This window comes from Chroicocephalus ridibundus, chromosome 2 (assembly GCF_963924245.1).
Source record: "Chroicocephalus ridibundus chromosome 2, bChrRid1.1, whole genome shotgun sequence".
Lineage (NCBI taxonomy): Eukaryota > Metazoa > Chordata > Aves > Charadriiformes > Laridae > Chroicocephalus > Chroicocephalus ridibundus.
The window spans coordinates 58,010,173-58,022,750 of record NC_086285.1 but is presented as its reverse complement, the minus strand read 5'-3'; the positions used below and the strand labels follow the sequence as shown (position 1 = coordinate 58,022,750).

General features: G+C 40.2%; 1 protein-coding gene across 6 annotated transcripts in view; it reads right to left on the bottom strand.

Moving 5' to 3' along the window:
* The window catches only part of HECW1 (HECT, C2 and WW domain containing E3 ubiquitin protein ligase 1), a 262,500-nt gene that overhangs the window by 59,527 nt on the left and 190,395 nt on the right, over positions 1-12,578 (bottom strand). For all 6 annotated transcript variants that reach the window (XM_063325617.1, XM_063325615.1, XM_063325618.1 and 3 more), the window contains 3 exons: positions 9,612-9,762; positions 4,294-4,424; positions 1,483-1,604 (listed from right to left, as the gene is read on the bottom strand). In XM_063325617.1, coding sequence (XP_063181687.1) covers positions 1,483-1,604; positions 4,294-4,424; positions 9,612-9,762 — 404 coding nt within the window. The remainder of the gene's footprint in view (positions 1-1,482; positions 1,605-4,293; positions 4,425-9,611; positions 9,763-12,578) is intronic.

Genomic DNA, 12,578 nt, shown 5'->3' with positions numbered 1-12,578 from the left:
TGGTTAAAATATTACAACTGTGTTAAGCCAGAAGTTATGTGGGCCACTATTTTTGTACAAGTGGAATCTGTATGACCATTTGACAGATTATTCTGGCTCTTACATTAGAGACAACTTGATAAGCTCAAACCGAAGGCCTCTCTTGGCTTTTTTTTATTTCAGTGAGAAATAAAATTGGGATTCAATCTCTTATGAACTGTTCCTTATACCACTATGGAATCTGTTGCTGATTTTGCAAACAACTACGCAGAACGAAAATGATATTGCTCCCAGCTATAAATCATCATATATCACTCTGTCAATGGAAAAAAATGATGTGCGCTCCATAACCTAGTTCAGGTAACGTCAGATGAGTTAATATATCCCTTCCTCTGCAGGATTTCATGGGCTATAATCTCTGGCAGATGCTTGGAGATGGACAGCTGGCTTCAACCCGCAAAGCACCACAGCCAAAACTTGATGTCTGTAGTTAGCTGAAGACGACCTGTGCTGAGGCAACTCCTGAAGTGTTTTAATTTCTTTTCCTTTCAAAAATGTCATACCTACCCAGAAGCGGCTAATTTTCCAAATATTCAGAAGTCACGTGTAGATGCCCAGCTGAACTACATTCAAGATATGGAAAACTAGGACTGCATCTGCTTGTGAGATTTCCCCATCTCCTTCCTCCTGGTTGACCTTGCATTACATTTTTTGCATTCCACATAAGGTTTGCAAGAAAACACGCAGATTTATTGCATTAACAGGAAAAAAAAGGTATTTGAATTTCTAAAAATTCATTTTCATTGTTGGTTTTTTTTTCCAAAATAGCTACACTGACTCAAGTTAGTAATTCTTTCACTGCATTATGCCTACCTGCTTCTTGGGAGTGCAAACTGCAGGAGTTGGTATTTTTTTTCCTCTATTCCATAGAATCATAGAATGGGTTGGGTTGGAAGGGATCTTAAAGATCATCTAGTTCCAACCCCCCTGCCATGGGCAGGGACGCCTCCCACTAAACCAGGTTGCCCAAAGCCCCATCCAGCCTGGCCTTGAACACCTCCAGGGATGGGGCAGCCACAGCTTCCCTGGGCAACCTGTTCCAGTGCCTCACCACCCTCATAGTGAAAAAACTTTTCCCTGAGACTTAGTAGTATCTGAGTAAGATTTCTCAGCAACATGGCTTGAAAGGCAACAACCTCACTCCCTGCAGCAACAGACAACAGAGTCAACCAAGCTGAAACCAAGGATTCCTGCTTATTATGGAATGATAATATTAACGAGCTTCTCTGTACCAGGGAATTTCTTGTGTAAGGCAGAATCCCACCAAGAGCCTCCTTGAAGCAGCCTGCCCCTGCCGTCCCCAACCTGGTCTGGTGCTCAGAAAGGACAACTGAGCCCCAAGGCATGCAATTCAAATTCACTGCGCATTCTCCCTGAAGGCCTGCGGCACAGCGTTCGGATTCAGAAATCAGCAGTGTGAGAGAGCAAATCATAATTACTCACATAGTTTGCATGCAGCACAGTGAAGAACTCAGGATTGGTGATAAACTTCACGGCTGGAGACTGCAGCAACAAGGTGATTTTTTGAGTATTCACAGGAGAAAGGGAACCTTCCCTCCTAATCTCTGGACAAAAAAAAAAGCAGCGGGATCTTACTAACGTAGTGGCAAACGCAGTCTATTATTTAACTTTTACTGAACGGCTGCAAAAGTGACGGTATGAAAAAGTCACCATCCTGCCCAACGCACATACCTTCCTTGCGTTTCCGAGACAAGCCTGCTGGCAAACTGGTAGATGTTTTCCTTATGGTTAGTGGTGCAGAGATTACAGTAGCAGGGCAGGAGCTGGATGCTTTTCGGTACTGTATGTTATAAAACTCTGTGTCATGTCTCCTGCTGTCTCTAAATATCAATGTGACCACAACGGTTCTTACCAGCTGATGGTTTGGTTCAATACTGTCACCCAGGTTCTGACTGGTTCCCCCCACTGCTGACTTTAGAGTGATCCGATTTCCCAACCCATCCAGCCTGAGGGGTTCACCAGCAGAAAGCACTGGGAGCAAAACTGGGTTAAGGAAGTCCCCTGCTTAGCCACTCATCCATGTTGGCACTGCACAGGATGGCCCTTTACTTGCAATTGCATTATTTTTGGCAATCCCATGTTTTTGGGGACTTGTATGGTAAAGAAAACAAAATCAGACACCAACGGATTATTTTTAATCTGTATCACTTCACAAAGCACAGGAGCAGAACAGAGCATTTGAGAATGTAACTCTACAGCCAGAAAAGTGCTTCCTACCATGAAATTATGGCTTAAGTGTGCAATTCTAGCGTTTTCAAATACAAGCCAACTTTTATTTGCAATCCAAGGAAATTGGATGCAGACGTCATCAACAGAATAAATATAGATTCCCATTTTTTTCTTATCAATTATCACTTTTTTTTTTCTTCCTGCTAGACACATCATATTATTTTATCCACTTAAAACTGCAGACTGGATCCATCGCTGGAGTTAAATTGATTTATACTGGCTTAGAATCTGGATTAATGTGCCTAAATTGTATTCCTTCTGACATTTTTCATTTAAATTAAAGGGCAAATAGCAAATGTATCATACTGCAGCTTTTTCTTATTCTAATGTGGTTTACATCACGCTTGACCGTTTAATTCTTGGCATTTTATACAATATTGACTTTTTCTCCTAAAAGCAAAGTAATTATCTACAGCAAAAACCATTTCCTAATCACTTAAAATGACATACATCATACTCATTAACTCTTTGGGGTTAAAAGAAAAAAGTGAATGTTACATAATCAACTGACCTTAATACTTACTGGTAGCAATTCCTACTAAATTACTATTTTATTATGTATACTATGATAGTAAATGATTATACATATTACAGGTAATGACTGCATTACTTATCATTTAAATACTAATAATAGAACATGTACCTCATTTCCATTTCAGCTGCTAACAGAAAGGACTGGGTTCTCCCTGTAAGATCCAGTGTAGGTAAAAGGCTCCCATAAATTGCAATAAAAAGGATTGCAAGGAAGCTTTGAATATCGAACTTCAACAGTCTTGGTCAAAATTGATTTTGAGGCTAAAAACACCTAATGGATCAGGAAAAAACCCAGGCAAAATTGAGTATTTTTCTAAACTTGTTAAAAAAAAAAAAAAGAAGTTCACTATTTCTCTATATAATTCTTCCTATTCAACGTAGAACATTAAGAAGATTCAAGCCGACATTGTGTTGGTTCTTTTCCTTTGCCAATGCTCTTTACAGAGGGACGGCAAAAGGATGGCAAGAGGTCAGACTTACTTCCAGCAAAAAATGCAGAAACAAAGCTAGGTGGAGGTGAAAATAATCCAAAGGAAGAGAACTGGCCATTCATTTTCGGGGCGCAAGTTCTCAAACAAAGCAGATAGTTATTTTTGCATGTTCACAAGTTGCACAGTGGGCACTAGTCTGATTTGCTGGTGTTTCTTACCTGAAACAAACACTTGGGCTATGGTTTCACAAATGTTTTAAGAAAATATGAGTATGGCTACCACCAAAGAGCGTAGAACAGCTCTCTGCCCATCCCATCCTGCCCTGGGTACACATTCTCCTCTTCTGCTTTGCGCTGACACTCATTCTTGTCTGGTCATCTAATGAGCCAGATGAAAGAACTAGTTTGGCTGTAAATAACATTAAGTACAAGAAACAAGGTTATTTTTCAGGCAGATCAGTTCTCTGCTCTGGTATGGAGTCCTGTCACATAAGTTAGTGATGAGGAAAAAGACAGCTGTCTCCTTCAGTGGTAGCCCACACTTAGCCAGCTTATAGCTATCACAAAACTGCAGCTTTAAAAACACAAGTATTTCATACTCGATGCTGGGGCCGCTGCAGGTGTGACCACATGGGCAAATGTGGCAGCGCAGAAGCCATGCCCAGACAGAATAAACCGCAATGCCCCAAGATAAAAATCACACTGCAGCAAAAAGAAGACACCGCCATTTTTTGCAACTAGTACGGTGAATAAAAAGCAGATGCCTTTTTCATTTTAATTTCAAATAGCCCTTTACTAAAGTAAAAATGCTTTGCCTGTCTTAGTAGTTGTTAAAAAAAAGAACTGAGGCCCTTTGTATCTAGCTTTGTACCCATAGCTTCAGGTCTAAAACCTGTAGCTTCAAGTCTAAACCTCTTTTCTTTTAATTAGCTTTTGCAACTCGGTAAAATAAAGTTCCAGTCTCCCGTGGAAACACAGATTTCCCCAGAACTGAATGCCATCACTGAACATGCCACTCAAAAGCTTTTTTTTCCCCATACCTGAGCTTGGCTGGGAAGGCTCTGCCTCGGAGTCGCTTCCTCCTCCAGTGGGAACTCTCTCCACCCTGCTGTTTACTACAGCATCGTCTTCAGTCCGCTCTGTTGCAATAGTTCGCTGGATATTTTGGTACCTACATACATTCAGAGAAAGGAACAACATGCTTTAGTTAATAGAAGAGCTTTCTGGTGCTTTCTGCCTTAACAATCAGCACTGTTTTTGAATGATTCCAATACTTCTATCTTCAGCACACAACAGAGTAAGAGCACACTCGACTCTTCTCCTTCAAGTGATGCAGCTACTCACACTTGAGCCAACCATTACTCTGCAAATAAGGCATTTTGCACTGACTAACAAATAGCTACAGAGGGTACAAACCAAGGAAGACTCAAAGGCCAAATTTAGACAGGTATTTAGGCTTTGCTCTAAAACATCTAGACGTCTGAAACTTAAAACTACTGGTGGATAATGGTCTCCCCTCTCATTTAGTCTTACGGTAGCATAGCCAATGAAGTAAGGATCAATCCTGTGATGCACTGAGTACCCCCCCTCAGTCTTTCTTATTACAATATTGGATGCACATGCTCAACCCTAAAAAGGTAACGGCTGTTAAAAGTGTTCACAAAATGTTTATTACAATACTGCATGTCCAGCAGTTGGGAACGCTTCCATTTTGGTAGGCAACACGGAGTGTAAACTAGTAGGTAGTGTGGTCTCAAAGAGCTACAATTTAATTGATACGACACTCACAGAAAAGTAGAACAGGATGGAACACATGAGCTGAGTCAACAGCGTGAGGATGCAAGTGTTATGGCCATTTTTGGACACCTGTGGGATCGGGCATTTAGCTTGGGTGACGACTAGTTGCAGAACAAGGAAGAGGAAGTATACAGAGATAACCCAACAACAGTGAGGAGGGTGACAGAAGAAAATTCTGAAGAAAACCCTGTGAAAGCCTAAAAACCTTATACTTTCATTTCCACACCTATCATGGAACTAATTGGCACGTTAGTTGACGTCAATTGGACTGATCACGGTCTTAGGGACCAGCCCAATCCTAAATACTTTACCAGATGAAGAACAAAGCATATACCTGGCTGTGGGAATAACCTGGAGTGTTCTGAATTCGCACCACAGGAAACAAATTCTAGTTAACTTGTTCACTCACACAGACAGATGAGCAAGAGGAGAGATCAAGATTTCTTTGCTTCTACTGGCAAGCTATGAAGTCTTATGTATATATGAATTTTTATATATTGAATAAGAAAAGGTATTTTAAATACTGAGAGAGAAAGAAAAGAAAAAGAATGCATAAGGAGAAAGAAAGAAAGAAGCAGAAAGAGAAAGAAAAGGAAAGAAAGAAAGAAAATAAGCCGTTTTAATTATTTTAGTTAACTTTTACTCCACCCCAATATTTTTAATTCTTATTTCTGGATTACATTTCTGCATGTATATAAAAGAGGATGGCTTTACTGCCTGCGTTTAATCAGACCCAGCATTGTTTGTCTGTTACTTTCCTGACGTACACTCTTTTTACTTTCCTCAGCTCAAGTTCTGACTTACAAATTTTACTTACTTTCTCTCTCTTTATTTGTTAATGCACACTTTATTCCAAATTAGAAGTTAGTCAGGAGTTAGTTCCTCAAAGCGACACGGGATCATTAAAGACAAGCAGTTAGGAATTGGCTTTTACATCTCTCAACAGTCATCATCTCCAGTAGCTCACTGCAACCCAATCTTGGGCAGAAGGGCTGGAGATAATTAAGACAAATAATTCAAGTTTTAATAGATTTACACTAAACTTTCACAGTACTATGTCTGTCCCCCAGTACTCAAAGTCATTTGAAGTCACATTTAGCAGATATTTTGACAGCTCAATAAACAGCATCTTTAGAAGTTGTTGTTTTTTTTTTTTTAAATGAGGGTTCTGTATTTAAGTAAACATCCATCTTTTCAAGGAAATTCTGATAGCAGGTTTCGCAACAGCATGAATTTACTGCAGTTTTAAACCCTCTGTTTTAGACCCACATTTTAAATTTTTATTCACTTGACTGCAGGCAACTGAATGAACTTTCCATTCCAGTACTGGAGGAGTTTTACAACACCCACATGCAACAGAAAGGGGGAAAAAAAAAGTTCATATAATCAAGGGATAGAAGCACACATATAAAAAAACCTCATAGCTTCAATTTAATTAGACAGTAGAAAATCCCTGTTGGCAAACCTTAGAGAGTAACACTAGCTGTATGCCAACAAAAGGCGACACTTTTCTTTTGGGTCTCAATACTATAAAATCATCTTACATAAATACCACCAAATGCCAAAGTAACTGGAGAAGACATTGAAAGTGCAAAAGTTATGGGAATGCCTCTGGAAATTTCAGTCTCCTTTCCAAGTGATTTGTCACAGAAACGGAGGTTTAGAAATACCACATTGTGGCTGTCTTAACTATTATGATTATAATTTCTTATGTTACTTACTACCTTTTAAACTAGTGCAAAGACAAGTCTAGATATACTTATGCTACAAAGCATCTCTCCAACAGAGCTTGAACTACAAGAGCTTTTATCTGCTTTGCTAACAAGCAACCAAGTCAGGCAGTGCTGCAGAAAATGAGCAAAAGTCTTTCAAATAAGAAGTTTGGATGTCTCTTTGGAGTTTGACAAACACCTGGATTCCAGTTTTGCATTCCCTGTATCCTCAAGTGGCTAGTACAGCTAATGGGAAGCTTGGCGCGCAGAAGGAAAGCAGGACTAGGCTCAATAACAGCTACAGAGTTTTTTTTCAAGTTGAATTTCCAAAGCTTTGTGGTTTTGGCTGGGCTGGAAATACCACACTTCCTTGTAATATTTTGGTCTTTCCATTCCCTTCCACAAACGAAACCAGGAAGCCAAAAAGTGAGTAGATTGGTTTAAAAGGAAAAGTTGCCAAGTTTTCTCAAACTGCTAAGTGATTTTGAGTCCAAATTTTGTTTGAGGGTAGAGCAAAAGTTCAGTCTGCTGCTAGTTCTATCAGCAAGGTCTATGTTTGCTGTTGCCTCACCTAAAATGATTCTCAGGTGTATTTGCTGAAGAAATTTCAAATAATGAAGTTTAAAATACAAAAAACCAGTATTTCCAAAATGAGTGTTTAAACACAGCCCAATCCTCCACAGTGCTGATAATAAACATTTATGAAAAGTGGTTTTCCTCACAATCTTGAAATCTGGAGACATGAAGCATTTGAAATTAGCTTTAGGACATTAGGACATGAAATTAGGACAACAATAATTTTAAAAATTATAACAGCCAGGTTGAAAATACAGACATGACTTGCCACTGGACAAATACTCAGAGATTTAATATGAATCTCTTTTGCTTAGGAAATCTTAGGACGCATTCACAAACTTGGGAACAACAGGAGATCTCCGTATTCAACTTCTCAAATTAACAGAGATCCATGGAAGACAGTAAAGAATCATCAGCTTTTTTCCTCTGTCCCAAGAAGCCATGACAGTTCGTGTTTATTAACTTGCAAAGTATTTAGTCTCCAATGGGACTCGGGTAAGGAGAGATACACCACTGCTGGAACCCTCTGTACTTCTCACTTTGTAATTGGATATGGAAATACTAAAAATAGAGAGATTCAAAGAATGTCAGCCCTATTAGCCGTCAATTCCCAACCCAAACCAGTGACAATCAAGTCATGACAAAGAAGGCCAGAGAGCCTAAATGAAAACACGGAATAATAAAGTTTGAAGCAAGGAGGTCACAAAGACAATGCCCACCGTTCAGTTTCTGCTGAGATAGCTGGCTTAATGATTAACCTCCATTAACCAACAGAATAGTACATTTCTATGTACTCTCACAAACACTTACTGGTTGTACTGCACTTACATGAATTCAACCACAAAAAAAAAAGCTGATATATGTCCACAACAGAGCTTTCTGCCTTCTGTGGCAGATAACTTAAGTGGCAGCCAAATAGCCTGAACTTTGACGTAGCCAAAATCCGTCTTATAGACAAATGCTAAATGGCAGACAAGTCAGGTAAATCCCTTGAAAGAACCTACATTAAACATTCACTTTCTTTAGTTTTTTTTAAATATTAACATGGCCGCTTGATGCATTTTGAGGAAAGCTATAATGAAAACAAATACTGAGCAAGCTCTTCCACCTCTGCAAGATGTAACACGTTATGAAATGCCATCCAAAATAATGAATTTTTGTGAAAAAAGGAGGAATTCTTCAAGAGTGTGTTGATGGTGTCAACTTACGTTGCAAAACAACCACTTTAATAAGGCTGGTTTGCTCTCCCCAAGTTACATTAACTTTCTTGTCATTGTCATTCAGGGCCCAGTTCTCTTTACACTCAGTAACTCCCAAACTATTCTGCACTCTGAAAAGAGTACTTAGAAACTCTGCATCCTTCTCTCAGCTGCAGATCCTTCTCTTAGCACAGAAAAAAAGACCAAAAAACTTTTGTGGCATTTTGCATGCTATGATTAGAATATAATTTCAGTTTTGCTTGTCTTTTTCTAGAAACCATATCATTAGAGTAAGCAGGTAATAAAAAATAACCTTTTCTGAAGTAAAAAGGGAGGATTTTTGACCAACTGTTTATTTTTTCTCTTTCCTCTTAAATTCAGTCCGAAAAGCAAGCATAAGAAGGAAATGATACACAAATCTAAGTGTGGACTAGTCAAACAAAGGGAAAATGTGCACCACGTTAAGAGATATCTCAGCCAGCTCAGAATGAACTGACAGATTTATAGGGCCCAATGCAACACTAAGCAGATCTGTTTACATCTAGAAATGTGTACAGTGCTATTAGAGCAGTGCTCTGCTCTGGAAAAAGAGACAGACCTTTCAACAGGCCCAATTAGCTTGAGTAGAAATGCCACACTAATATGGCAACACTATTTCAGTAACAATCAGCTCAGAAATCTCTGCAGCATAGCACTAGATGCTGACCCATCGATACCACTCTTACAGTTAAATAGCAAAAGTGACTCCGTCTTTTGGAAGAACACTCCCTTCTCTTCTGGGAGTCATTTTAAAGTTTTCCAAATGCCTCTTCTTGCTGTTTGAAACATTTTGCAACATCTTTCACTCAACAGTGCTTCTCTTGTGGGCAGGTTTGGTGACCGGACACCCACAGCAAGGCACACCAGTGAGCTGAAATACACCAGGAGCAGGAACAGGAACGCGTATGTTGGACTTGGACAAGGAGGAAAGATAAATCCTTAGGGAGCCAATGCGATGCACAGGGGAAGGAAGGAAGCCACTGGGGCAAAAAGGGCAGGGCAGATCTCCAAGGGAACATAGGTGCAAGTGCTCACCGTCGGTTCAGCTGCTCCATTTGCTGTATGGAGCCAGACCTGTGGATCCCATCTGGCGTTGCTGCGGCTGTGGGGCGCTGCCATGTAGTGGTTCGGTTGACATGATCGACGTAGAATACCCTCCCGTGGCTGTCTATCCGAGCTTCCCAATCTAGGGTTGGAAAAAAAGGAAGGAGTGATGCTGTCAGTGTGATGCCTTCCAGAAAACCTACATGCGGAGGACAGATATACACGCGCATACATATACACAGACAGGGCATATACACACGAGAGATGCTATATATATAGTCTACATGCATGCAAAATACATTCTGTGTATATATTCAAAGTGTACATTCAAATGTGTATATATGCTATGTGCTTGTCTCTATATATGTATATGCGGTATGCGCATATACATAAACATTTCACACACAGCACATATGTAGCCTATGGAGTTCACTACCATAGACTACGAAAAACAAGTGACATAGTGGCTACATTTTTTAAAGGGCTGGATAATTTTACAATTAGTAATACTAATTTGCTGGATTCATTGCAGGTCAAGGTAGCCACATAGAACCGACCCTTAGTAGAAAAGGATTACATCTGAAATAATACGGCAAATCCCATGTTTTCTATTTTGTTATGTTTCAGAACAAACATGTTTCATTTCTCTTTTATTTTATAAAGTGGCTTCGAAGGATATCATACAGCAATTAAAGGCTCCCCTGAAAACTGATCACAGACTGGTTGGACATATCCTTAGAAATCTCTGTAAACAGATGAGAATCATAACTCCATTGTTCTGATGAATGCCAACTAGATTGCAGCACAATATTGAGCTTTCCATAACTATTGTTTCCTACTAATGTTTAAGTTGTCCTATGATTGAAAGCTAAAAGTTATTTGCTATATGATGGCTTGTGGAAAATGGCAATGTTGATAAAAAAAAGTGTTTGTAACAGGAGAAATTCAGAAGTGAGTTAGCTAGCAAAGCCACATATCAAACTGATTGGAATGTATGGAGTAGTGATATAAATTAGACTTGCTAGCTTCATATTTCTACATGATACATCAGCTGATGACATATCTATGTAAGTATATGCACATACTTTCTACACATGTTTATATACAAACCTCACTCACATTCACACACAAATCCACATATGGTGATTACCTTTGGGGGCAAACACTTCCTCTTATTCCCATGCTCTTACTCTGATACCCTCCTCCCTGATGAGTCCATTCCTTCTTCTATGGTTTTCTATGATCAAATTCAAGATCAGCTGGATTTCATACTTTATGTATTTTATCTCCTACTATCTAAAATTAGGACTGAAGTTGTACCTCTTCCTGCCGTGTCTGGAAACCAGTTCATGACCAGTTCCCATCCCCTGAATTCTAGCCCTGGCTAAACTCAGTTCCCATACCTGGGCTAGTCCCAGTCGAGTGTAGGCTGTCTTAAATCTATGACTGGCTGCCCCTGACACGTTAATCCCACAAACCTTAGAAGACGGGCACTGGGAGTCCTCTGACGAATTTTCTGTAAGGTTCCAAAACAACAAGAGCCATATGCACATGCACTATTTCTTCCAAAGCTGACTGGAAGTACCTCAATCCTTACAAGATGCAAAACTTATAGTCCCACCACAGGTACACACAGAGTGTCTCTCACTGTGAACATCACTATATAATTTTAAGGAGAGGACTCTCTCTTCCTCCCACCAGGTAAAGTTTCCACGGATGTTGTAGCTGTCTCAAGAACAAGATCACAGCTTTGTGAAAACAATGTCTGAAACATAAGACAGTAAAAAACAGCACATCAAGTACAACAGATCCACATTGAAGGAAATCAGACTGACACATAAGGCAGGCCGAAGGCCAGAGCCTTGCTGAGCATGCTGTCACGGATGGCAGGTGTACCACCGTGGGTGGGGAATAGTCCTTCTGGAGCTATGGAATATCCTCAAGGAAATAATCTTGGCCAGATGAAAGGTGACATAATGTACCTCAACATCACGAAGATCTTCATTTTCCTTGCTGTTGCCTGGTAAAGGACACAATCCTAGCCCTCACCCCACATTATTGTAATATACATGTAACAAGTTAAGAATAATTGAGGTTGATGGATAATTAGAGGCTTGTAGGCAATGCTGTAGAGCCACACTCTAGACAACCTACAGAAGACATCAACTGGTCATATTGGTCTGAAGCCTGCTGATGGACACTTAGTAAGAATAATACTACCCAATTACACAGTCAAACAAGGGCTTCTCATAATCCATCCCTGTGCACTACTGGCTCTAGAGGCTATGTTGCAGTGTCTCTCTAATTAAATGCAACTCAGAGTTCCAAAGCTCCTAAGCATAATACTTAGACATCTAGGAGCAACGAAACTTGTCCAGAGCTTGGAGGTCACAGTGAAAACATCAGGCCAGCATTACACAGACTGGATTACAACGTCAGGAAGGCGATCTCTGTCAGATGTATCAGACATCCAGCAGCAGTATGTACAGCCATGAACTACACCGATCTGTGAGCGCTGCTTTATTTGTTGCTTTATGGGATATACACCTGAAATCACGGGCTGACACTTGCACTGGCATGTTAAAATATTAGGAACTGTGTGTCCCATGGCTTTTGAGAAACCTTTAGTAGTACTGCTTCTTAAAACCGCATTTCTAATCAGCTGAATAACTCTTCTTTTTTTGGCCATCCGGGAAGAGTGTCAGAGGGTGGCAGGTGCCGATACTTTTGTTGTACACAGGTGGCAGGTGCACTTTCTGCCTTCCCACAAGACAACATATAAGTCACACGAGTCACTGAAGCTGCATATGATACCAGATTTGCAGACAGATGGATGGATACCTGCACGGAGAGACGAACGGGCTGACAGGTGAACTGACAGACAGAACTCTGCTTCTGAGCTCTGCTCAAGTCCTTTCATGCCACTTCAGGGGCATAGGTGATCTAGGAAGCAGCCAA